The sequence below is a fragment of the Amblyomma americanum genome, chromosome 7 (genome assembly GCF_052857255.1).
Source record: "Amblyomma americanum isolate KBUSLIRL-KWMA chromosome 7, ASM5285725v1, whole genome shotgun sequence".
Taxonomy (NCBI): domain Eukaryota; kingdom Metazoa; phylum Arthropoda; class Arachnida; order Ixodida; family Ixodidae; genus Amblyomma; species Amblyomma americanum.
In genome coordinates, this window is record NC_135503.1 from 79,594,585 (window position 1) to 79,621,943 (window position 27,359).

General features: G+C 45.2%; 1 protein-coding gene across 1 annotated transcript in view; it reads right to left on the reverse strand.

The window, feature by feature from the left end:
- Window positions 1-889: 889 nt before the first annotated feature.
- LOC144097272 (putative 4-coumarate--CoA ligase 2) overlaps window positions 890-27,359 on the reverse strand; it is a 107,718-nt gene continuing 81,248 nt past the window's right edge. Inside the window, exons 3-12 of the mRNA XM_077630016.1 lie at window positions 26,204-26,259; window positions 22,734-22,940; window positions 20,340-20,541; window positions 19,738-19,841; window positions 16,737-16,942; window positions 13,462-13,630; window positions 11,849-12,124; window positions 9,241-9,385; window positions 1,746-2,003; window positions 890-1,071 (exon numbers count right to left, since the gene is read on the reverse strand). Of these exons, the coding sequence (XP_077486142.1) occupies window positions 944-1,071; window positions 1,746-2,003; window positions 9,241-9,385; window positions 11,849-12,124; window positions 13,462-13,630; window positions 16,737-16,942; window positions 19,738-19,841; window positions 20,340-20,541; window positions 22,734-22,856 (1,611 nt within the window). The 5' untranslated portion in view covers window positions 22,857-22,940; window positions 26,204-26,259 and the 3' untranslated portion in view covers window positions 890-943. The remainder of the gene's footprint in view (window positions 1,072-1,745; window positions 2,004-9,240; window positions 9,386-11,848; window positions 12,125-13,461; window positions 13,631-16,736; window positions 16,943-19,737; window positions 19,842-20,339; window positions 20,542-22,733; window positions 22,941-26,203; window positions 26,260-27,359) is intronic.

Consider the following 27,359-nt stretch of genomic DNA (forward strand, 5'->3'; position numbering starts at 1 on the left):
TTCTGGACAGCGCAAATGCCTTTTCCCAGTAGTTAATCAATCCAAGGTCGATAATCTTATCGCTGCGTTTGATTCGGCATTCTTAAGCAATGAATATTCTTCGGGCAAAGTGTATGAAAGGTACTGTATGCAAGTGAAAAATTTTGATTGAGTTTTCATTCGGTTGGTAGGTAAGTCGATAAGAAAGGGTCTGGGCTGGATGAACAAAGAAATTCTCTCCGCAATTTCACCAAAGATACTTTATGGAAGTGTTGAGAAAGAAGTCCGAGGAACTAAGCGCTTCAATTAGAATACGTCCGCAAGAAACAGGATTGCCGCTCTTCTGCGTGGCGTCAAATGCTGTTGACTTTTCATTAATTTCGGTAATAATCAGTGAATGTTGCAGAGTTTGGTCTATGGTTAATCATCCCAGAAGGGCTAGTTACCTTAAATGTTCTGTTGTCGGTTCTTTTCACCAGCTTCTGCAAACAGTCGCAGATGCTTTCAATGGGCACTTCGTAAGAATGTTTAGAATGGCTGTTTCTTCGTCCGCAAACACTCTATAGTTAAAGCAATTCATATCTCTGTTGCTTTTTACTCGTAAATGTTCGAGTCGTAAACTGAAAATAATTCTCAGTTTACGTTCCAGTAAGCCCTCTGGATAAAATGGAATGTCATCGCACATCCTCCAAAAGAGTGAGATATCAGCCTTTGCATACTGAACGACCTTTTGGAGGGTGACCAAATTCCTGAATGCTTATAGCCTCGAGTCCTTTTACCGCTACACAAGTAAGATAATAAATATAACAAAGCTACAGACTAACTTCTATTTTACCAACAGAGGTCTTTCTGGTGACTTAAGAAATCAGGACACGTTTCAGTCGACGCAGACGTTGATTACCCGGTCAAAAGAAAAATTTATTCCCACCCTTTGGCGCATCAGAAGTGAGGATGCTCGGGAGATTTAAAAAACCTTGGAATTCTCGTACAAAGTCTTGAGTTGATGCTTTAGAACTTTTCCGTTCGTGTTTCTAGTCAGGCGGTCCACAAATATAACCCCGCCGTTAAGGCGCTTGTATGACTCGATGTTGTCTGAAAAAACAAAATTAAGAAAAAATAAAATAAAAAACAGCCATCTCGATACCGCCCTTTCTTTTGATAATTAAATTTCTCAAATACGAGTTTCGATGAAGAAGCACACACACAACTATAAGCAGTCACTTTTTTAACGTGAACAAATATATAACCCTTTCTAGGGCAGTGGGGCATATGTGACCCATTTCCTTCATTCCCAGCATTTCTGGACAAAAGCATTTTTAGCGGGCCCCCATTTGTGAACGCAGTTTTTTCATATATTGTTAAATTTCACTATAATAATCAATATATTCGCACATCAACCGACGGCAGTCTTGTAGTTTTTTTTTGCTCTTGAGGTTTTTGCTTTCGTTAAAAACCGCTCCCTATTGGCTTCATATGGCCGTCCTAAGTGTTCGGTGCTATTGCTGGAATCACTTTAAAAGAAAGATGTTGCTACATATCAGATTGGTGAACCGTTACCTTCGGTATTTCCATAAGAGTGTCTTACAATTTTGTAATTTTCAAAATTTTTGCCAGAGGAAGCTGGACTTGGAAATTGTTGGTAAACGGATAACTGGAGTACCTCTGTCATTTACACGTGTGCGCAAACGATTCGGGTACGCTAGGAAACGTGTGTAGTAAGGCAGCGGAACAGAGTTTGAAAGCAGCGAAGAATAGAGGAAGCTCACCTGCAACTAATGCTTTCAGGTGGGCGGCCAGCTCAGGCGACGCTGCCGACTTGTCTCGAAGGACGACGAAAGCAGTAGCCGCGTCCCCGTACCGTGTGTCAGGGAGCCCCACGACAGCGACGTCTGCCACGCTGGCGTGAGTTTGTAGCAAGGACTCAAGTTCGGTGGTGGAAACTCGCTGGTCCAAGCACTTCATGATGTCCTTGACGCGGTCCACGAAATACACGCGGCCGTCTCCGTCGTAGTACATGAGATCTCCTGCGCATGAACAGGAAACTGCTTGCTGCTTTGCTGATATAAAAAAAATATCGTTTTTTCAGTGGAGGCATCTAATTTAGGCTGATATTTACGGCTATCCTTAAATTTTATCTTGGACTGGTTGGGTCTGCGATAAGTATTTTCTACGGTCTGACTTTTTTGCGTTCAATGTAGATTTTTCTAAACACGAGGATGCATTTCATGTTGGCACAGGAAGAAATTCAAACTCGACGCGTGTCATTTGAGAACCCACTTGCATACTCTTTCACGTTTTGATACAGACATCGTGAAACGAAAGTTCATTTTGCGCTTTGCTTCCCTTAAATCTTTCCGATTACCTTAATGCCAATGTCATTGTGATTGAGATTTGTATTATGGAGACAGAATATATTACAAGGTATAGCTCACGATTTTTATCTCGTAATTTGCTGCCAGCATCCTTATGATGACGATTTTCAGTTACGTTGAACTGCACTAACTGGACACCTGTGCGACTCATTTTTTGTGTGTGTGAAAAGAAAATAACTGCGGACCGTCTCCTGTTTTCTCCCGCCTAATACTCTTTTCTCGAGGGTGTTGCGAGAAGTTTTTTGGTGGATGGTGCGTGTGGTCGTGTGGCATGTAAATTGTGGGAAAGATTCAAAACTGCATACGCTTTTCCCTATCGGTAGATAAACACTTCCTCAACAACAACCCAGCCGTTTCACCCTCCCACCACCCCAATACACACTAGATTCAAGATGCATTGCGGTCTGGCGGCAACTGCAGACAAACTGCTGCCTCTCACCCGGCCTCCTTTATCGCTACCGCACTACTTTGACCCTCCTACTCATCTGAACATGTGGGCAACCAATGCCGCCCTCATACACTGGTTGGCTAGTTCATGGTGTTTAGCGTCCCAAGGCGACTGAGGCTATGAGGGACGCTGTGGTTGAGGGTTCCGGAAAATTTCGACTATCTGGGGATATTTAACGTGCACTGATAGCGCACAGTACACGGGCCTCTAGTATTTCGCCTCTATCGAAAGCCACCGACGCATCCGAGATTGAACTCGCGTCTTTCGGGTCAACAGCCAAGCACCATAACCACTGAGCCACCGCGGCGGCTCATACACTACCTTTGGGGATGCCCCCTGAACATGGAAGCTCCCACAACCCACTCATGCCCCCTCCTCGTGGGAGGCCGTTTTTCCAATTGCTAAACCAGCTGTCCAAAGATGGCTAGTGGGCAGAGCTCTCCAGGAAGGCCAGTCCCGTAGACTCTAGGGCAAGCAGGAGCCCACCTTTGAGGACCTTTTCGTCTTTTATTGAAACAAAGTAGTTACCGTTACCTCCTTATGAAACGGGTGACGTCCACTGTAGGATAACGACCTCTGCCACTGGCCTCCAAACATCCCTCTTCTGCGCTGCTAGAGGCCATCATGACGAGAAAAATTCCTAATGTTTACAAGGGATTTTTTGACGCTTCCCTTGATATCTACTGTGCCCCATTGTAGACAATCTGCTGTATGGTTTTCGCAGCAAATGCCACCCCCACTTCCTGCTTTAGCAAGAATGCTATTTTATCTTTGTTCTCTGATCTGTGCTTCCGTATTTCTGGCTTAGCTGTGTTTTTTTTTCATTTATATTATTGTCCTACAGCGTCCGATGGTTTTCGGTTGTAGAATCCCATGGCAGCGACATATCCCAACCTATCTTTGTTCTCTAATCTATGCTTCCGTATTTCTAGCTCAAATGTGTTTTTTCAATTATATTATTGCCCTACAGCGTCCGGTGGTTTCCTGATGTAGAAACCCATGGCAGTGACCATATTCCAACTTATCTGATTATTACTGGCCATTCCACATTTTCCACAGCCACGTATAGGCAGCGCATTGACTGGACAGTTTTTAAATTACTTATGGAGGCTGATTGCACAGAAGGCTTCTCTACCGGTCTTGAACAAAAATTAAGGAGGCCATAGAACAGGCCACCTGCCCCTTTAACCCTGCGCTAACTACACCGATTTTGACTTCGGATTGCTGCGACTGCGATCCCAACGGCGCAGAGAAGAGAGCAGATACCGACGCACAAAGTCGCGCCTAGACCTTAGAAATGCTAGGCGCATACAGAAGAAGATTCAGCGCAGAATTCAGGCACTGCAAACACAACGTTGGAGGACATTTTGCCAAACACGTGAGCAACGGAAGCCTTTGTCATGCGTTTGGAGTGTAATTCGGAGTCTTCGCACGTACCCTCAACAGCGCTACCCGTTCAAATCCGTAGTGCTCCACCAAAGGCGCAGTATGGTTGAGGTAGCCGAGGATTTCTGCGCAAGAATAACAGGCCCTCCGAATCTAGGCAAAACACTGCACTGCAACAATGTTCCACCCTCACGGGATTCTCGGATGGATGTACTATTCTCCATGGAAGAACTTGATGCTGCGCTGGCTTATTGTAGAAGGTCATCACCAACAGGGCCCGATGGTGTGACTTACTCTGCACTTGCCAACCTTGGCCAAGAAGTTCGACTGGCTCTTTTGGACACTTATAACAAGTCATAGACTGCTGGCATAGTTCCTCATGATCGGAAGACCAGTCGTCTGGTTCCACTTCCTAAATCGGGGAAATCACCGCTCGACCTTTCATAATACCGTCCAATTGCCCTCGCCAGCTGCGTCGGCAAAGTCATGGAAAGAATGCTGCTCACACGCGTGGAATGGTACTTGGTGCGATATGATATTTATCCGACCTTCATGTCTGGGTTCCGACGGGGCCGCTCTTCTATCAACAATGTGGTTGACCTTGTAACGTCGGTGCAACACAACAAAAGTTTGAAAAGATTGACCGTGATATTGTTTTTGGACATCAAGGGCGCGTACGACGTTTTTGGATATCAGGCCATTTTGGACGCAATGTAAGTTGCTGAGATCGGAGGCCGCCCGTTAAGCTGGACACGCAGCTATTTATCAGATAGGTCGTTTTCTGACCTGACTGCGGACGGACCAACGTCTTTACACCGAAATCCGTGCGGAGTCCCTCAAGGCGGAGTAATGAGTCCAGTTCTCTTCAACCTTGCTCTCATCGGCCTGGTCGACGTATTGCCACAATCTGCTCAGATCTCTGTATATGCAGATGATATCTATATTTGGGCATCAGGGGTGACCCGTCCTCAAGTTCGTGCAAGAATTCAAAAGGCGGAATCGATATTGACATCTTATCTTCGCTTTCAGGGTCTGAACATTTCGACCGAAAATTGTTCACTTGTGGCGTTCACACGCAAAATAATGTCACGTTACACCATTGGCATCAATGGCGAAGTCATTCCCGAAGAGAGAAGCCACCGATTCCTTGGTGTTGTCATCGACAGGAACCTCTTGTAGAGTCCACATATCTACGACATGAGAAAGAGACTAATTGCGATTGCCCACGTCCCCTCTTTCCTCGGGGAAAAATCGTGGGGAGCATCAGTGCGCTTGATGCTACAACTTTATCGTTCCCTATTTCTGGGCTACATGCAGTAAACTCTTCCGATATTCAGTTTCATTAGAAAGACAAATATCAAGACACTTCAAAGTGTGCAAGCGCAAGCTCTTCGTATCTGCCTTGGACTGCCTAAATGTGCATCAACAGCAGCAACTGTTCTTGTTGCCCGGGAACATCCTCTTACTACATACATTGCTGTTGACACCATGAGAACACATATTCGGCACCACACGGTTTCCCTGTCATCACCTCGCAACACTCACAATAATTATGCCGCGTACTGCCTTCGCCAAAATCATTGAAGCCCATCGCGCATATCTTCCATCGGAGTTCACCCCTGCGTCAAGACCGTGCTCACCCTTATGGAGTCTTCATGAACCTCGGGTTCACCTCTATATTCCTAGCATTACGAAGAAAGCTGGTGTATCACTGCCCGCTCTAAAAAAACTCGCATGGAATCGCCTGCATTCTTACCACAGTCACCGCATACATGTTTACACAGATGGATCAGTTCACTCGACCAGTTCTGCGGGGTCGGTGGTGATACCGGCCAGATCCATCTTCATGAAAGTGAAGACGACCTATCCAACATCTTGAACTGGTAAGGAACTCGCAGCCTTACGGGCTGCAGTATAGTTCATCAGTCAAGAACCTCCACATGACTGGACGGTTTTCACCGACTCTAAAGCAGCCCTTCAAGCCCTGCAAGCTGCGCTACGCCGCGGGTCGCAGGAGCAACTTGTTGCTGAGATCCGTCTACTGTACCAGGCCACCGTATCCAAAGGTCATGACATCATTTTTCAATGGCTGCCAGGACACTGTGGTATTAACGATAATCACCAGGGCGATGCGGCTGCGCGTTCTGCCCACAACGACGGACTTCCAGTGAGGATCCCAATATCAAGACCTGACGCTGCGTGTGGGCTTCGCCCTTTGGCGCTGGAGCTCACACTTTCAGCGTGGAACACGGGAAAGATTTGCAACCTCCGTCTCAAGGCATTGGACCCTGGACTGCGTCTTAGTCTTCCATATAACTTAGCACGTCGCGAAGCAACATTGTTATGCCGTTTACGGATCGGTGTTGCTTTTACCAACCACTACGCTTTTCGGATGGGGATGGCCGATAGTCCTGCGTGTGAAAGCTGTGGTTGTGAGGAGACCATCGCTCATCTTCTTTGTGAGTGCCCTGCATTTGCGAGTGCAAGGCATACACTGCGTTGTGCCCTGGACCGCCTCGATCGTCGCCCATTAACAGAGCAAAAGATCCTCGGTCCATGGCCACAGCGGTCGACTGCCTTCAAGGCACACAAGGCATTGTTTGCCTACTTGACAGCGACTGGATTGAGTGACAAATTGTGACAGCGTTGTGCGTGTGTGTGTGTTATGCCTTTTTCCTCTTCTCTCTTCCTCCTTTTAGGCCCCTAATTCCTCTTCCCTAGTGCAGGGTAGCCAACCGGAACACCTTTCTGGTTAACATCCCTGCCTTTCCATCCTCCTCTTTATCTGACTTTCTACTTATTGTCCTAGGCTCGTTGGGTAGTGATTAATCAAGAATAAAACTTTCGCGTCCAAGCCGAGAAAAACTTACGACTCGCGGTTTATTGCAATTACTCTAAAATAAACTATCACACTAAGCCACGGACATAGATGGGGGTGTTCCATCTAAAATCAGTAATCAAAAGAAAATCATTTTTATACGAGTGCTTATATTGGTATGATATTGTGAGCGGTCTGAATATCGAAATTAAGCTAAAAGGTGTTAGCTAGCAGGCTAATTAATTACTGCTAACAACAAACGTTTTAGTTGTTTAAGCAAGACGCTCATATATTTAGTGGCTTCAAACTGAAAGTAAATATTATTTACTCGCTTCTAGACATTCGAAAATGCTATTTTCTTCGTCATGCAGAGCAGTGCATCCAATTTTGTGGCCAAAAAAAGGTGAGACGTACACACGGTAAAGTAGCGCATGCGGTTGCGCCTAAATGGCAAGTAGTTTCGGTGGCAACCAGTTTCGGTGTACCGAGGTAGGAACTACGAGTTGGCTGAGAGCACGGGACACATTCGTCGCTGTGCTCCCTGTGCTCGCAGGTGCGCTGAGTGTGCCATCCAGCCGTTCGAGTTTTACCATTGTGCGGGCCCAATGTCGCGACGAGTATTGCATTCTCGAAAGTATGAAATCTAATCAAAAACATTGATAGCGATGAGCTACGAAACTGTAAGTTAGTCAGATGCTAAACTTTTATATTTAAAAGAAATGATGAAATATTAGTTAATCACTGTGGTAGTTAACACGTGTTACCTGTATTTTGATACGCAAAACTGAAAACAGCACCGTACCAAAGAAAGCGCTCTTTAAGAAAAACTGGGAGACGCCTAAACTCCGCCGTAAGCGTAATGGACTAATTCCCGTATATGCAGAAGGTCATTCTCTACTTTACAATCACAAATACCTGGGAGTTCTCATACCGCTCCTGGCACAGTGGTGCAGCGGCGCTGTGGTGCAGTGGTGTAGCACCTGCCATCGCCACTGCCCTGTGGTGATAGGTGCTCCCAGCGGTGGTTCTTGTGTCCCGGGTGGCTCTTCCCGAGCGACCAATCGTTAATTTAACTGCCACCTGCCCCGGGCGGCAGTTTGCTCACTATCCGATGGGCAGGTCGTGATAAAGCCGTAAGGTCACGTGGCGTAGGTTACCTGCCTTCTAGGCTGCTCTCTCGGGACCACCTTCCAGAGCCATGCCAGTTATCATTCTCCCACAGCGCCGATACCGATTTTTCAGGTCAACAGGGCCCTTAATGCTCTCTAGCAATAATGCTGCTTTAGAAAATTACTTCGAAATATTAATTAAAATGACCTGTATATAGAAATGAAAAGTGTTATGTTTCTCGGTTAAATATACTCTCAAGAATATTTTATAAGCGTTCAGAGTTTAGTTTCTGCTAAAATGGCGACAAGTTTCTTGCTGCTTCGCGAAGGTTTTCCGTCGGTGCTGTGGCAGTTGCTTCAAGCTACCGCCCCCCCCCCCCCCCGCCCTTCATTCTTTCCGTTATTCAGATATTTATACCGCAATCCATGCAGAGTACTAAGCATTTCGCGTGCACTCTGCAGTCCGGAGTTATTTCGTCCTCTATTTCTAACCAGAGGTTTTTTGCAATAAAAAAAGTCGGAATTGAAGTGAAATTGGCAATGGAGACGGCAGTGGCCCTTAAGCGCTGCAAAAAGCATCTTGAAATATATTTATTTACAAAGCTTCATCCAGAGAACTTATTTATACCAAACACATAAGCTCGGCAGGTTGATAATGTTTCTGCTAAGTGCCGATCACTTTGTGCGTTACAGAGAGGATTCGTAGGATGCCTAGAAGTTATCGTTAACGACTTCTGTCATGAACGTAACAAGCAACTGAAACATGAATGCTCATCGTACTGCTTTTATTCCTTGCCGCAACTTTTGGAGCCTCCGTTTACATGAATGCCATAAACCATTACTGTACCGAAGTTCTTATTACTGTTGACACCCTTTATGACTGCTTTCTTGGTTTTAGAATCTTGCCCACTGCTCCACAGAGGATTAGTGAAAAATAGCAGCTCATTTTTTGCAAGTTATGGCTGCGCACCTCAGCTCCACATTTCAGTAGAATGAAGAGAACAAAGGAAAAGATAGAAACAGATTGTCTCCCCGATTCTTCATAATTTGCGTACGTTATCGTCAACATGTCTTAATTTTCTTTCAGTTCGGTCGAGAGGCAATGAGTGCATTAGTGTCTGGGCTTACCTGATCGACACCAGCCGTCTTCATCCATAAACTTTCTCGCCAGCTCCTGATTCTTGTAATACCCTTTCATTACGCTGGGGATCCTGAAGTACACTTCACCATTTTCACCCGGTCCCACCTTCTCACCCGTGTCCAAGTCGAGGAACTGCGTCAGAACCGAAAGGCGGCCACATTACCGAAACCATTCTGGTCTTGAAGCAGCCACCGCCGTTTCATTATGGCAACTAGGGCGCGTCGCTCTGAAATGTGTTTTTTATTTATTAACTTATCCGCTTGCTATCTAAGCGCCGGCTAAACAAAAAAAAATATATTTGGAAGCGTTTCAACACGTGACAATGAACTGGTACTGACTCAAAATAATTTGATAAGAACAGCTGAGATAAAACCTCCTATTCTGTGATTCGAGGCACGTGTAATCTAATTAAAAAGCGCCGCTCATTATGAGGAAGTTCTTGAAAAGAGTGTGCTCTTCTATGGCTGGACCCTCCAAGATTAAAACATAAACAAAACTTTTAGTGCGTTAGCATTTGATCCCACACTCACCGATTCCGTCGCTGTCTGTCTAAAGCCACTGGCAGGTGGCCCACCTGTCTCAGTAGGCTGGTGGCAACCTGCCAACCGGGGTATGGGGAACCTGCCGGTATGCTTTATGGCCAACCATGAAAGTGCATTAACACTTAAATGCGTAGCCCTTTAACTCAAACTCAGTGACTTCGATGATGTTGGCCTGAAGCTTGCTTGACCTTGAAGCATCTTAGGTGGGCGACCTAGGTCACATTACCTTGTGACGTCATCGCAACCTGCTCACGACATTGTGAGCAAACTGCACACGGTGCAGATGCCAGTTAAATTAATGATTGGTCGTGAGAGGCTGGTCGGGAGGAGCATCCTGGGGGTCAAAAAACCCACTGGGGTCAGCACCTGCCATCCCAGGGCAGTAGTGTATTGCTTGACAACTGAACCATTGCCCCAAGATTTTTGTGGTCTCCCAGCGATCTATGAAAACTGAGGCTCGAACCGATTCGGAAGTACTAACGCACTTAATTCGCAACTGGCCTAACCACGCTAAATCCCCTGTCATTTCACAGCTGTAGCTAAAAATTAAGCATCCGTTCCCGAGTGTCTCGTCATGGTAGCAGTAGCATGTCGTAGTCGTCAGCGTAAACGGTGGGTGCGTTGCCATGGGAAAGACATGGAGGGTGTTTGCTATGCAACGAGAAAGGTTTGACTTCAAGGAAGAAATGCTTAACTGGTGGTTGGATATTAGAGGAGCATTATGGAGGTTGCTCACCATAGAAAGAGGAGGGTATTGGGTAGGAATAAGTCCTATCCGAAGGGTAGTTACCCTTGAAGGAAGAAGGTACGTCGAGAGTGTAAGAACGCGCCATCTATCGGTGGTTGACACGAAAACCATTCCGAGAGTAGTTATTTTGGAAGGACGAAGAAGGTTAGCATAGAAGGATGCTTTGTAGCTAGAGCTTAGGAAGGCATAACCAAAGGACGGTTACAACGATAAGTGTCCGTAAGGTCGTGACCGTGGAAGGAGGAGAGGATGGCGAAAGTGTAGGAAGGCGTGCTACGGTAGTCCGGAGAGTGATTAACGTGGAGGGAGGAGGTAGGGTAGGGCGAGAGCGGAGCAATGTAGCGCGGTACATTCGCGGCAGCCACTGTGAAACGCCCCACACGTATAGAGAGTAATCATCGGCGGCGCTGCGTTTCTAGAGGCGGATTGGAGTGCAGACCTAGATGAAGAACGCGTGTGTGTGGAAAACTAAACAACTGGTACGGTTTTAACATAGCTATACCGAGCAGACCTGCGAACGCATCTGTTTAGCCTGGTTGGCTCATGGTTTTGTTTTGCTGGGTCGTCGGCACGTCTGGCTACGATATCAGACTCGGGTTAAGCTCTGATAGATGTTACGCTGATATGATCTGTTCGCGCCGCACGTTAAAGTTGATGAAGACGAAGACGTACAATGCACAGGGCGAGAATATGTTGAACTTTAACGCGAGGCTTGATCGGCGGCGGCGATAGCATCAATGCTCTTGTGCAGTGGCTAGCGAAGCTGCTCTGTTCGCTTTGCCGCCACGGGTTCGAAATCCCGTCGCGGCAATATTTATTTTATTTTTTCATGGGCTGTGTTTGTGTTAGGTTGTGCATAAGTGAGCTTAAAGGTCAAGCTCCACAAAATCTCCGTGAGCAAGTTAGACATTGTGAACTCGTGCTTCCCCACAAAACCGCGCCCTAGTACTATATTGTGACGAAGAAGACGACGAACTGCGCAGTGGCGCGGGCAGGAGCGCTCGCGCTAGGCCGGCAGCCATTAAATCATCTCATTGCCATCGATCATCGTGTCTTTTTCTTCGGCTGGCCGCCACGTAACAATATAAATGTGGGTCACTCTCACACTCTCTACCGAAACTTATCGTAAAGAACAAATATCTTAAGAGCGGTTGCTGTATATCGCGTTTGCCAGTGGTAACCGTCCTGTCAATTTTTATTTTTAAACTAGACCTGAACCCCTATAGGGTGGGGCACCTAACTATAAAACAACAAATGCCATCCGTTTAAATGAGAACTGGCGTGACCATGGTATGTTACGCTCACCTTCAGTTCCACCATGGGCGCGGGGAAACCGACGTTTCCAGGGGATATATCTCCTTTAGGCGGCGTGCATATGACGCCACAAGACTCCGACATGCCGTAGACGTTCCGTAGAGACTGCAGGCCGTCAAACGCCACCATGATCATCTTGGCGAATTCTTGTGTCAGGACTGTGCCACCTACGTTAATGTATTTTACTGATGGCAGCTTTGTTCCCGTTCTTAAAATAGCGGCCACGTAGTAATGCAGACGCGATGGGCCAGCCGCAAACGTCGTCACCTGGTGAGAAAACATCAGATAATTCTAGGTGAACCGTTAAGTGTGAAAAAAAATGCATTATGCAGCTGAGGTAACGGTGCTGTGTAATTTTAGATGTAGTTTTGTGAAAATAGGCATGCAAAGTAATTTTTCCCGATGCACCGAGTACATACATATGACACTCTTACTTCCTCAACCTTATTTAGGTTGTGGCTGAAAGACTTGTCATACAACAGTCAGCGTTTGCTTGTTTTCTATTTTAATACTGACAACAAGATGCTTTCACTCCGAACCCTGGAAGACAGTACAGATTAGGGGGGCCAGCGCAAGCCAAAAAGGCTTGTCTAGCTTCAGCCGGTAGTCGTGACTGACGAAATCAGCAGTACCAACAGTACCAAGAGCACCAATTAGAAAATAGCCCCGGCTTTGGTGAAAGATTATTTAATGGTCAAGAATCTCACAAAAAAATATATAATTTTTAATGCATGTTTTGATACCAAGACAAGGCATCATCAGGAAAGGAGTTAAAAACATTGGGAATAAAGAAATTTATCACAAATCGGTCTCGTCGTGCCCGAATAAACGATCTGGAGTATAAGGAACCAAGAATTCAGATTTCCAAATTTAAATAGGAGTGCGCCGCATTTTGTGTAAATGAAGGAAGGTAAAACTATCTACATTTACTAGGGTTTTTGTAATGTAGTTCAGAGATTGCAGGATTGGCTCTAAAATAAAATTTACTTTGGGGCGGCACGCAAAAGAATGGCAGTAAAATACAGTAAATAATACTATACTGAAAAGTGCCGTTAAGAAGAGGATGAGTAATTACGTTCGGATAAATATCTCACAACGAAATCGTGAATAATGAGCGTACGAGGCATGCCACGAAATTTATTAGCGAGGAAACATTAATGACTATTCCAAGTCATTTGCTATCAAAGTTTACTCCCGAAGCGCGTATTTTACAGTAACCGAGAGCGGCACAGAAGCATATCCGGCAATGTGAAGTGTGGAGAAGAAAACGTAAGAGGTGAAATTTTTTTTAGGGTAGTGGAAGCGTACACCTTTTGCTTCTTATTTGCTAGTGGAAACGATGTTTTTTAGGGACGGATATATATTAAAAAAAACAAGCAACAGATTGGAGGGCTAATAATGGTGCTGCAAAATAATGCAGACATGGCGACGTCACTCAACAGCCCTCAGTTTGTTTCACTGTGCAAGGAAAATTCTTCTTCTTTAAAAACTTGTTTACCCTTAGCTCAGACATTTGGTGTTTGTCTGGATTCACAAAGGTAGGTATTCACATTTATTGTAGCCAATCTCAGTGCCTCAAGATCTGTGTCCTACTTACTACTCACTTTATATTTGTTTACATAGTAGACGAACTCGTCGAACGAGAGATTAGGGTTCACTACGAGGCAAGTGGACCCCACACAGGCAGCTACAGGAGTGAACATGAAGCCAGAGGCGAAGGTTATGGGGTACCAGGCCAGGAGGACGTCTCCAGGCTCGTAGCTCACAAGCGCTCTGAAAAAAAATATCAAAAAATTATCCAAAATTATCCAAAAATGTTGATTTGGATAATAGCCAGCCATCAAAATATTAAAACGTCTTAGTAGCTGACGTGGCTGGCAATGGTATATTGATTCACAGTACATACAAAGCTCCTTCGAAGGCCAGTGCAGCTAGTGCACGAAATTACATTCGATAAGGAACCTTGTTCCTCTTTTCGGCGCGGGGTTCAATGGCGTAATTTGTCACGAGCTGTTGAGTTTCCTTATCTATGGCTGCCATTATAAAAACCCCAGCAAATGTAGATTGTTTTAACTTCCTTCAATTACAAAAAAATTGGTGCCCTCTTTTTTAAATCATTTCTCCGTGCTCACTTTTGGAAATCAGAATTTTTGCTTCCTCATACTACAGACCGTTCATTCAGGCATGACCCGAGATTTCATACTCCAAAAACCCAAACCAATAAACGCGTCATTTCCATCAGCTTTGAGAATTGATTGTAAAGGGCACGAAATACTAAAGCTCTTTTATTTGGTTTTTGAGACAAAGCATTGCTTCAATGAACAAAATGAGTCCAACCCCTCCTGAAGCCACAATATAAAAGTGTCCAATCGGCCATGGTCTCTTTCAATTGGCTTAACGTCAGTATTATGACAGCATTAGACGAATTCAACGAGTGGGCAGTCACAGAAATCACAACATAGCGCTCCTACATAGACAGCTGCGAAAGATTTCATAAAAACACAAATAAATAATAAAATAAAATTTTAAAAATCAGAAGGTAAGCAGTAAAATAAGAATTGAAAACAAAAATGTAAGATATAAAATGAAAATTAAAAACCAAAATGAAAGAGAAAGAAAAAGAAAAGTTTCCCATCTATGGCTGCGATTGCTTGAGTATGCAACCAATAATCATTTGCAGTCTCGAACCAGCCACTTATGCTGTTGCATCCCTCATACGGTTGAAAGCTACGATTATATCTCCAAAGAGCATTGACAAAAGCGAGAGGACGAAATCAAAAACTGACGAATAAACCCTTATGATGGTGCGTGGTGGTCGTTGATTTCACAAAACCAATTTGGCGCCAATTGGGAGCATGAAAGTAATTTATGAAGTACTTTTGTCTCTAGAGCCCAGAACGTCCTCTTGTGGCGTGAGGATGACGTTATTGAGTGTTGGTAACGGCCAACCTGCTGTAGAATTTAAAGCCGAAGTCAGAGAACAAGCGAAAAAAAAGATAATTTGCAGCATATAAAACAAACTCTTCCTAATTAGCTACCCGCGTTGTAAATTCTGACGTCTGCATGCTGAGAATGCGGGAGACTGAGCACTGAGTCCACTGTGAACGAACCAAATGATTTTCCACCCAGGCAGGCAGCGTTAACAAAGACCTCAGAGGGTGCTTTGATACGTGTTTAAGTCCTACGTACAGCTACTTATGCATGTTCAGATAGGTTCACTCAATTTTTTGCAAAAAGCAAGCTATTTATCCTTTGCAGTTCAGTAAATACAACGCTGCGAAGTTCAGCCGCTGCGAATTGGTGCAGACCAGTTCCAGCTTTGCTTCTTGAACACTTTTGCAAAGCCCAACCCTAAGCCATCATTTGCAGTTCTCACTCTGCCCCTTGTCTACATTTATCCTTCTTCTTCACTGACAAAATACGTATTCAACTAATTAATCCGGCAGACGATGCACTTGCAGGGAGAATGGTTAAAGATTGTGTCAAGTAGGCAGTTGTCGGAACCAGCTCTACTAGAGAACGTCACGTAATCATCCAGTGAAACTATGGAGGCATGTACTGCGCAATATATATCGCCAAAACTGTCAAGCTAAATATATATTAGACTTTTCTCGACCTGGCTTTGACGAGCGCGGATGCCTAGCGTGACAAATTCCCGACAAAGCAGAATTAAGCTGGGTACTTACTAAACATGCGTGCTTTGAGTGCCTGGTACCACAACAGGCAATAGACAAAACTGCGTATAGGGAAAGCATCATTTCTTGCATCAAACCTCGCCTTATATTTTTGGGATGTATTCTAACAAAACGAATAAAGACCAGTACTCTCAGAGACTCTTCTCTTGCTTTCAACGAATTTATCGCGATGGACTTCGGCATTTATGTTCAAAAATCTGTCTCCCAGGAACATGTGAACGTAGAGACATTTCTGCTGCTCTCTTTTCGCCTTCACTTTCCCCCCGTGCAGGGTAGCAAACCGATTATTCTTCCGTTTAACCACCCTGTCATTCTTCTTCTTCTTCCTCCTCCTCCTCCTCCCCTAAATAAGTACAGTGCACATTCAGTTTATCACGAATTACGGCAGTGGACATTCGCAGAGTAACAATGATATCTTTAATACCGGCGCTTTTTAACATGGCGTCTTTTCCATCATTACAGCGCCAACCTAAGAGACTTGCTAGAAAGGTACCATGCAGTAATATACTGGTGGAGCAGTGCAGATGCTGTCCAAATGTTTGGGTATGTCTGTCATAAAAAATCACCAATAAAATAACTAAGGTTAGTAGGTCTAGCTCAGCAAAGAGTAATTGTGTGCAGAAGGGAATTAAAAATACATGATCCACGTAAAGGCCCAATGCTATACTTTTTATCTTGATCTGCATTCCCAATTAATTGATCTTTAATGCGACCGCTGTTTTTTTTTGTAATTACAGTCAAGACCTGCCAAGCTTGTGTAGCAATTACTTAGGGCACACTTAACCAGCAGCATCTGGCTTGTCGGTTCATCATATTGAGGACTACAGTGCAGTAGCAGCTCGGACAGGAAAGACAGGCTCTAACACAGGCGCTGACATGCAACAATCTTATTAAACGGAAAGAGATCTCTTGCAAGACCACGACGACGCAACACAACGCTGCGTTGCTGGCAGTGCCTTCGAGCGATCATATGTCAGGCTAGGGGCACATATGTGCGTGTAGGGCAGTGCAATCTTGGCACGAGTCCTCTTTCGACGAAGTAGTGCAAGGACCCAGGTTGGTCGTTGCGGACTGCTCATGCACCACAGTTGGCGTACCTAGGCAGCCACTATATAAGCCTCCTGAATAAAACCCGAATAAGCTTTTAGGGCAATTGTTTTAGCTTGATAATCAAAAGCACTTACTTTGTGAGATGCAGGTTAGCCACAATGCTGTAGTGCGAAATCTCCATTCCCTTGGCTTGTCCCGTTGTGCCTGAAGAGTAGAGGAGAGCTACGGTGGTCTTCTTAGGGTCCTCAATCCGCACCTCCTTGAAGTCGTCCTCGTTTTTATTCACGAAGTCAGACACGGACGTAAAGCCGGGTGCAGAGTCGCCCACCATAAAAAGACCCTACGTTAAAACATCAAAAGAGAAGTTGCAGTATATTTTGAGGCATGTAAAAAATGAACTTAAAACCTCTTTTAAATCAATTTCTGGACTGCTGAGCTTGGTCGCTATTGTCGAGAAGACCGCATCAATATGAGGTTCTGTCAGAAAGCATGTAAGGCTGAGCCATTTCAACGAGAATTATTCATGCATTAGTGTTTTCTCCTCAGTACCGCACGCATGTCGCCTTTAACTATTCTTGGCCACATGGCAACGTTATTCCGTGCCTGTTCACGTGCTTGGGCTTAACTTCTAGAAAGAGGCGCAATTTGGAAAATGAATTATCGTTCCTTCCCGGAATGCTCGCCGTGGTGCAGAAGAGTGATCCTGAATCTTGCATGTCTGCATAAGAGAAGGCTTTCGAGAGGTTTGAAATTTTAGATCGACGAGTGTCGATTGCGTGTTTCTGCGTATATTAGTGGGATCTAATGTAATTCTTGTCCGCGCACTTTGTATAGTCAGGGTATGTCTAGTTTTCCGACTCATGATCACGTAACGTCTGCTGGAGCTTGGAGCTATGCTTAGGCGGAGTATAATAAGGACTCCACTTGGCTGCCATTAAACGAGCCTCACTTGGCATCTAGTAGTAGATACCAAAGAAGTGCTCCGAAAGCCGCTGGGAATTGCTTCCAAGAGAGCCAGTATTGACATTAGCTTCTGTACTGCAGAAGATCAGATTTTTGCACAAATGAGCACGTTCCTACCACTACTCGCGTGTTTTAAATTGTTGTGAGCGTTCTGGAGTTTGCAACGCATGGTAACAGGATTATCAGTTGTGCCGAAGCAATTTTCGGAGAGTTCAGCAGCGTGCAGATAGTTACATGAGCTTTCAGAATTACCGATTAAAAAAATAGAATGGGCACTTGAGCTCTGCCTCAAGGGTATGATGCAATAGTATTATTGATTGTTGTTCATCTATGGGGAATTGGTAATTGTCTACTTAACGTTAATAGATATCTTGTAAACCTCACACCACTCCTGGCGCAGTGGTGAAGCGGTTGAGTGATGCACCACTGCCCTGCGATATCAGGCGCTGGCTTCGGGGAGCCTTAGCGTCTCAAGTTGTTCTTCCTGAGCAAACTCTCGAAGCAATCCATTATTTAACTGCCAAAGTGGGCAGTTTTCTCACTGTCAGGTGGGGATGTTTTAATGTCGCGTCAAAGTCACGTCGCCTAGGTGGCCCACCTGGTCCTGTTTTCTCTGGGATTTTTTCGTGAATTTTTCGCTCACTGTCAACGACGCCGACGATTACGCCGGCTTCTCAGCGACACAAGTTACTTAAAGCTATCGCGTTAATTTAATCACCAATATAATCACCGAAGCTCCGTGGAATGGCGAAGAAAGGCTTCTTTCATTGATCCGTAAGTAAATCTGCTGTGCCCCAACTGCAGCGACCCCTTCCCTCTATCTCCACAGATCTCCTAATTTCATCCTTCCACCTGGCTCTGTTGCTTTCTACGTTTCCTTTCCGTTGGAATATACTCATTTATCCTAGGAGGAATTATATTCTCTGCTGTCCGCAGTTAGAAAGTGATTGACTCGCAGCAGTTTCTATACCAACTACGTGCCTTTTATATCTCATTGCTTTGATATATTTTTTCCTTACATAGCTCGGTACGCTGGTAAGAGGTGGAAGAACCTATAATGTAAGGAAAAAGCTTTCTGCACAGCGCTCCGCTCGTCAACTAGTGTTTTCACCAGGGTGCTTCATGAAAAGCAAATTGTTAATTTTTTCTCAGTCGCGTCTGTTTGCTGTATTGTGGTTAATACGCAAGGCATGCAGTGAAGGAAAAGGGTTGAAAAATGCGATCCTAGGGATCCTTTTGGAAGAGACAAATGTAGCTGTAGCTCCTATTTATTCGTAAATTAATTTATACCTTGTACAGTATATTATTTATAATTGTAAACATTGTAATACTATGCTGTCGAATTGTAATATTGTAAATTGTAAATTTTGTTGTACCATATATTGAAGTAGGAAGCTACGCATATAAAGCAGTATGCAGGAAAGAACAAATGCATTTTGTGTGATAGACTGGAGCGTAATTTGTACTGACGGAAGCATAGGTTAAGCTGATTATTCAACTTGGTACCGTTAGGGTTAGGGCCAGCAGTTAGTTCATCTAAGCATTCATAGCAATGAAACACGCGCGCCAAATAGAGAGAAAAAAACGCTGACGTATAGCGTTTTCCTCTCGCCTTCTCCCGCGTGTCTTAGCGCCATGAAAGTTCGCGTCTTTATCATAAATATCAACGTCGCATTCGTTGAGTTACGTTATAAACGTTTTAGACCACTTTTTTCTGGAGTACAGGTGTTTTCAGTCCATTAGTGAGTGAAAAAGAGACACTGCTAGCGGATGCTGTATGCGCATAAAGCCAGGCTAACGGAACCTCTGCGATCTCAGAAGTGAATCATGGCCACGCGTACTAAAACATCAACATCATATCGTGCTTTAATGGCCGTGGCTGACTGCGTTTACTTTTCAAGAAGCAAGCTGTTACGACGTCAGTAACCTCATCATGAGCTCTGTTTTGCGCACATAAAGTAGTGCGGGCAAATATAAAAAAGCTCGCTCCGCTGTTTGGCACAGAGCAGGAAAAAACGTTTTTACGAAGTTTATGGCTCAGTCAATAGGCGCGTTTTATAGCATTCTCACGAGAGTAATAGCTTTTGGAGCCTGCTAATAGCGTCAAGAATATCATCCTTTCCTGTCGGGTTTGATGAACGCAATACAAAACGCTAGCGCACCGTGACTTACCTCTAATTTAACCTTTTCTTTAAGGGCTAGGACCTTCTTTGAATAGCGTGGAATGGTCAAGATGTGCGTTGCGTCTGCGTGCTCGATGTGAAATTGAAGCTCACCTGCGAATAATTTATCACGACTGAAGAAAGCGCGGCGAATGAGGGGAGATACACGTCAGTATCTACGGAATTTATAAAGTAGCCCACTTCAAGGAGAGCAGAAAAATTATTATAATAAAGTTCTGAAAACCAATTTTTTTTATTGAGATACAGACACCGTGTTTTATTTAAAGCTACACTTTCTATCTCTTCCTCCGTTCCCCTTACCACGTGCAGGGTAGCATACCGGGCGCTGCCTAGTTAACCTCCCTGCCTTTCCGTTTGTCTTTCTCTCTCTCTCTCTCTCTAGACACGCCTGGTAACGATATGTTACCTGGCCATAGAGGGCTGGCTGCAAACATGCTGGATGCAAGGCCAAGATACGCGTAGCAGTCTTCCAACACTACATAATGCACCCCCCCCCCTTCCCCAGCTTTTTTTTAACACAACACTTTCTAAGGAGGAAGGTGGAGCGCTTCATCTCAAAGACGACTCGAGAGCTTGACAAGTACCCCTTACTTTCATTCAGCACGGGGTGGGAAAGCAGCACCGATGCTCCCGTGAAAGTGAGGCTGAAGAGCACCACCATGTTGTCCACGCTGTTATCCAAATGAACACAGACGCAGTGTCCTGGCCCGACGCCGTGCGCCTGGAAGCCAGCCGCGAAGCGGCAAAGACGAGTGAAGAACTCGCCTCTTGTCAGCTGCGTTTTGTCGTCCACCTGCGTGCCGTTAAGGCTGCTTATAGGCGATGTTGATGTGGAACAAATTAAAGGAGTTGAGTGCTGTTTTGGAATCCTCTTGTAGACAGAGATAGCTGTGATTTTGAGAAACTACGGTGCATGTTCCGGCGCCAGAGCCGGTTCGAACAGCTTCTGAAGTTGTATTCAAGAGGATCTCAGTTTCTATAGTGGGATACAGCTCAAGAACGCTGCAGATTTTCTCTTTAAAGGATTATGGCGTCGGCTGATTCTCATGGCCCTGCTTGTCTGATTCTCATGAAAATGTAGAAGGAGGTCTATCCCCAACCACAGAGGGAAGGAACCATCTCCTTTCTTCTATCACTCCCTGCTTTGTCACACCGGCAGGGTCATGAGAATCGGCCGACGCCATTGGCTGGAAGAGGGTACTTTGAGGGAAAAAAGTCGCTGCGTTCTTAAATTGTATCCGACTATAAGCAATAGCATTAGAGTCCCTATTCCGCGTTGTGGGTCACGAAGTTTGTCAATTATTTAATACAGGTCCCGTGACTTAGTGACGTCATCATAATACCTGCCCACGGAACAAAAAAGCAGAGAGGCAAGAAGGAATGGCCACAAATTATTGTTAGAACCAGTTCTTGACACAGTCCAAAAGAAAAATGACGTGAAAATATTAAATTAGGAACAATGGGAGCTGCAACGCTATTTCATTTCGCTCTTAAGGTGCGTTATGTGTTCCTCAAGTTTTTAATGATACTTCCAAGCTTTTCAGGCGTACATAGCACGAAACAAAAAAACACTATTATACGCTCACTTCATTGTCTGTGACGAAACAACATTTTCAGAAACTCTTGAGAAATATTTGGATTCACGCGAAAGGTGTCTCTGCGAAAAAAAAATGTGTCAGTGAACACAACTTTGGCAAGCGCTGCTTTATGGATACTAGAGACGTTTGTTAACATTGGTATATCGCTTCGAGATAACTAACGGTATCGTCACAACGTTGCAGCTGGCGAGTATAATTTTTAATCTGCCTCAGCCAGAATATCAGGGAAGGGGGGGAGTGTTCGCGCTCGACAGAAATTTGAAACAGGTAGGTCACCAAGTGTCCACTTGAGGCCACCAAAAATTCAGCGGTATACTTAGACAGAACAACAGAAATAACTATCGTAAATGGGCGGGAAAGCTAGGCACCTCACATCTCAACAGGTACATTGAGTGCCACCCGAAGAGCTCTTCATAAAAATGCTCTTTGACCGAGGATTGCCGCTATTGTTCTTACATGGAGAAAGCCCACACGAAAGCAGGTTTCTGCACTATTTTGCGGCGCTGACTTGATGTTCGCGTCTCTTTCAGCGTCAATTCTTCCCTCTGCACGAAACTGGTTCGAAACTACACACCCTAGCAGAAGCAGCGGTTGTAGCAGTGGTAAGGCCTCCCTTGTGAAAAGACTTCGTGAGAACGTAGAAAGCAATTTATCTCCCTGGAAAGCTATGGTCAATGTCTCTTGGAGCAGTAAAGCAGTATCGGTCCAGGTGCTTCCAGAAAGGAAATTATTAAATATTACACTCTGTCCTAAGCCCTCTTGAAGGAATTCTTGAAGAGTGCAAGTCTGCATGACTCATACGAAAGTGCTGTTCTCATAGCCACTAGTCTACTGACACCAATATGTACCATCGCCCACTAATCTTACTCCATCTATTCTTATGTAGACAGTAGCAAAGTTTGTGAAAGTAGGTATCGATTATAAAAGTAAAATTTTTCGCTGCCTTTTCCGGATTTTGCCCCCTTTTGTCTATTCACTTCTGCAAATATGAAGTATCGCTGCGGTGCGCGTTTTATTTTTACTCTTTGGACGCTATAAAAGCCTTAAGACTTGGTGGAACAAGTAGTATGCAGCTCCGAATAAACAATCTGTTAGAAATAACACGGGTATCTAATTTGAATGGCGCTTAACCTGTTTTTCTCGCATTCATCAAACCATTCTAAGCGCTACCTTTGTGCGGCAGCAGGGAATTGTTTAATATGCTGCATGCCAGGAAAGGCAGAGTTCTGTCTTGCGGGTGAGCACATTAAGCGCATAACAGCTGCCAGGTAGGGGACGTTGCATGTAAGCTCTCAACATCTCGATACATTCGCCTTTCATCTTCGAACTTCAGTCATTGATGAAGTGCTTGATACCTCTGTACAGCGGGAGCACAATGGTGTCTTACCAGTGCCAACTTGTCCGGAGACTTTGTCAGAAATTCTTTCATGGCGTTGTACACCGAGCACGTTGGGATGTCCACTTTGGGATACGGCGAGTACACGATCCCGTCTTTAATAGTAGCCTTCATCTCGACTTGATTTTTCTGATTTTTTTTTCACTTAACACGAAGAAGTAACCCCGGTTCTGATTCCTTCAGATGGACTCCTGAATTCTGAAAGAGTACAAATAGGTGAGAGAGATAATGCACCTTTTTTATCTAGACAAGGAAGGATCACATATCCCGCTAACAGCGCATACCGAAGCGTTGAACGCATACGAGTTCAATGAAAAACAACGCTGGATTTAGCGTGAAGAAGAGCTATCTACCATACATATATTAAAGACACCATTAAGCGTTACAAAATATCCATAAATTAATTTATCAACGGCGCCACAAAAATTTTTGTTTTAGAGCAAAGCTCCTACTAGCTCTCCACCTGTGGGCCGAGCGGCTACGTTGGAGGTGGTGGTGACGTAAACATATCACGTGACCGGAAATGAAGACAAAGATCTTCGCGGCAGTCGCCTTGCAATGCTTTTAGTTGTCAAGAAGACAAAGACGAATAACGCGTTACCACATCTGGCCTAAATCGAAATTTGAGGTTTCAGCTTCTTACTGCGCGGACGTATTTAAGGGTTTTGGAGCCTGTTCCTGGATTGGCTAACCCAATATTTAGAACCAATCCATCTCAATTCTTTGCTACTTTTTGGCCTAGCTATAAGCTTCCTCGAGTTGTGTTCACTAATTGCCTGCTGTCAAAAGTTTCTGTATCAAGAAATTCGGTAGTACCAGTTAACAACCGCCATGCTAATACTGTTGTCTCTTTTGATGACACCTTCCCAAGGAATGCTAAGAATCATCCTGCCAGTGTATTAAATGTTGTTATTGAGAAGTATCTAGATAACGTTCCTTACCATATTGCCGTTTTTACATATGCCTCCCAGCAAACTGAGAAGGCAGCCATTGGCATTTACTCGAGGGCTCTTGATTAGAGTTATTTATTTTGGGCCCGTGACTATACCCCCATTTTTGTTGCCTAGTGTCTGGCCATTGAGTTGGCCTTAATAAGGATTCTCTGCAGTATCTCTCAGGCTATTATACTTTCAGACAGCCTTTCCCCTTTGGCAGCACTCTAAAAATCGAGGGATACTCCTATGAGCCGTTCTCTTCGATTTCTTATTCCGCCGCATATTACAGAAGTACCCTTTCACTGGCTCCCTGGGCACTGTGGGATTGCTTCTATAGAAGGCTGATTTTTTAGCAAAGTCCGTCCTTCGTGAGACTATTGTCCCGGTCCTCCCTAACACTGTCTACTTGACTGTAGCACGCTTGCAACGGTTCCAGTGCCTCCACTACTTGAGGCACGAGCCTCTCTTTGCTGCAGAGGATTTTCAAAACCTGGCATTTCCTTGGCATTTTATCCTCTCCTTCGGGGCAAGCGCTAAGGGATATGCTTTGAAACCGTGTGTGCGATTTTATTCACGGATATATAATTGCATCAGGTAGATTCCTCTGCTAGAATGTGAATTCACAGCTTTTTCATTTCCTTTTTTTTTCATGTTTTAACGCGAGAGCTTTAAGGAGCTCGTGTCGCAGAAAGACCGGCGTCGTCGACGTCGGCCGTGAGCGAAAAATTCTTCATCCTCTTCCTCGGAATGCACGCCAATCCCCCAAAAGATGGCCCGCGACGGGAGCTTCTCCCGCTCGTCTCGTCCGGGCGCAGTCGGGCCGTGCGGGCACGCAGGAGTCACGCGGTGAGCGGCGAACAACGCAGCGCACATCCAAAGCGCGTTCGCCACAAAGCTTTCGGCTTGCTACCCGTTCGTTCAGCGCGGAAGCTATGCTGGCGTTCGTGGCATCGGGTTCGTCGAGAACGATGTGCCGACGAACTACGACTGCAACTTGAGACCCGCGAGATTCGGGAAGGCGCCTGGCAGCGCTTTTACGCGGGTTGCCGCTCCGCGCGTCCATTTCACCGTACGTAGCAGAGCGATTTGTCTAACGGGGAAGGCGTCGGGCCGAACGGGCGATGGCGTTCCGTGGACTCCCTGGCAGTGCAGCAACACGCTGACGCGTCCCACTCTTAAAGGCGAAGCTTAAGCATCCTACATTTTTTTTTCAATCCGAATTGAAGTCTTCGTCACGAAATTATCCAATTACTCGACTCCTTGCTCAGGTGTGCGTTCGTATCACCAATGCACCCTTGCCAATCCCCAGCCGTGGGTATGTGCAATTAAGCATGAGGACATCATCATCTTCCTGACCGTTTTCCATCCCACTCTGGTCGGCCAAACGGTAGTGGTCTTCGGGCCTGCTCCGTTCAGTGCGCTGACCTCGCGCAAAAGTACAATAAAATAGGGAGCCTGCTACACCGAAAGCCTGCCTAGAAAGCCATTCGAACAGAGATGGGCCGCCGCTGCCGTCCGGACACCGCTGTTCACGGCGCCAAAGTTGAATCTCAACGCCGACGTCAGACGATCGAAGACATACGAGTATAGAAACAATTAAAACAAAGAGATATCAGAACAGCTCAGCGTAACTACGCCTCACGAGAAATCATAATGAAGTTTTGAGTTTTCTCCCCCTAAACTGATACCTAATACTCATCTCTAATTCAAAAATTTTTACGAAATTGTCACATCCTTACTAGGTCGCCTATTCTTAGTAGGTCTCGCGCATTATTGCTACAGCAGGGCATGCGGCACCGACAGCGACATGTCAAGTACTTCCTTGAAGTCGGGGTGTGAGTCCCTCAAACCACGAACCTCAAAGTTCATCTTTCTAGTGAGGGTGTGCTTCATTGCTTTGCGCAATTAGGGACGCTTGGCACAACCAAATACTTCTAAATGTTTTGCTAGAGCTGAACACAGAGCATCAAGGTTATTCTTTTGCAGTCAAATGGTTTTCCTGCCCCTGCCATCAGAGAGTTTTGTCGTAGCTCGAATTTCGAACTTGGAAGCCAAACCATTGTGACATAATTACTGACCCTAAACGTATTGGCATTTTAATTCGTTCTAATCCGTTATTACTAACTACTAGTACCATCATTTGTGCTAAGGTGCTTCCCGCGACGCTGTGTACACCGCCTGTGCCAGGATTGAAAGCCGAATTGGCCGAAAAGTGCAAGGTAACTTATTACATAAATTTATGACCTTGGTCGTCCTAATGTAACCATTACTTTCCGGTCGGCCTCATATAACTCTGCTTCCACTGCTTCGGCTCACCGTTGCGCCGTTGCTGTCACCAATCGCTCAGTTAAACTGATCGCAGTGAGCTGCGATGAACATTTAAAGCGGGCCGATGAAACAAGGATAGAAATTAGGATTGTCTCCGCAATGGCAGCAAAAATGCACGTTGCCACTTGTTAAAGGGCTGAACAGACATCATAGAAGCGCTTCATACGCGCGAAATAAAGGATAATGCTTCAGTTTTACCTGTGATGTAGCACAGGCCTTGCGTTGCTTCTTGCAGACTCCGGGAAAATGTCAACCTGCGTGGATCAGCGCGAGTATTTGCGGTCTCTGCTGTTAATACACAAATAAACTGCAATGGCAGCTGCCACGTGGCCGTCCCGAAAGGTCACTGTGCTTTTGTTTGACCTGCACTTGCAACTAATACAAGCTAGCGCACACAATTGGTGCGCTACATGCGCCAGACTTTGCCCATTAAAGATTGCTTCCGCTCCTAGCGGAGCGTTAAGGCAAACTCCACTAAAAAGAAAGAAACAGGGTATACGAGCATTAAACTCTTTGATTGTAATACCCGCAAAAGCACCGAGCTGGAACGGACATAAGAAACATTCACTACCAGCGATGTTGAAAGTACTTTGAAGCAGGACTGTAAGAACTTACCGTTCGAACAAAGTCTACCGGAATAGGATGTACTATTTTGCTTCCCCTTTACAACACAAAAATATACGACGGATCATTCGGATGCAGGTGGCGTGGTAGTACGCCAGATATATTTTTTTCCAGTACTATGTCAGTGGCCTTGTTTTCAGAATTTCGATTCCCCGCTAAAGCTCGAAGTTCTTTATTTCTGGCGTTATCGTGAAATAGTAATCGGGTGCCGAGAGTTCTAATTTTAATTTGCAGGAAAGAAGACATTATTTTAAAGCTGTGGTGCTATATAATAAAGACAGTGACAGAGTTTAGGGGCCGCTGTTCGCCAGTCTTAATACGAGGCTTTAGGGCAGGTTAATTTATTGAACATTTCAATAGTTTAGTGTGAATACCTTCAATACCTTAGTATTATTATACTGTAGCGAAGAGAAAGAAACGCGATTGCGGCGTGCCGACGACGACGCTGCTGCTGTTGGACCTGCCCGCTCCTGTGTTCTTGTGCTCCTGCTATCACCACCTGTGCTAGCCGCCAGCCTCTGCGTCAAGCAAGCAGTGATATATGGTGGAGGTGCTGGGTAACGCATCTCATGTGACGCACCCCGCCTCGCAATTCGTGCCCGGTACTAAGTCCTGGCCGTCGGGATTTCCTGGAGCCCTCGGGAGAAACAGAGGCCTGCGCTAGACGACGTCAGCAAGGCTAAGCGCCGGAATTCGGGCTATTGCCCCAGGGATCGAAGGCATCTAGGAC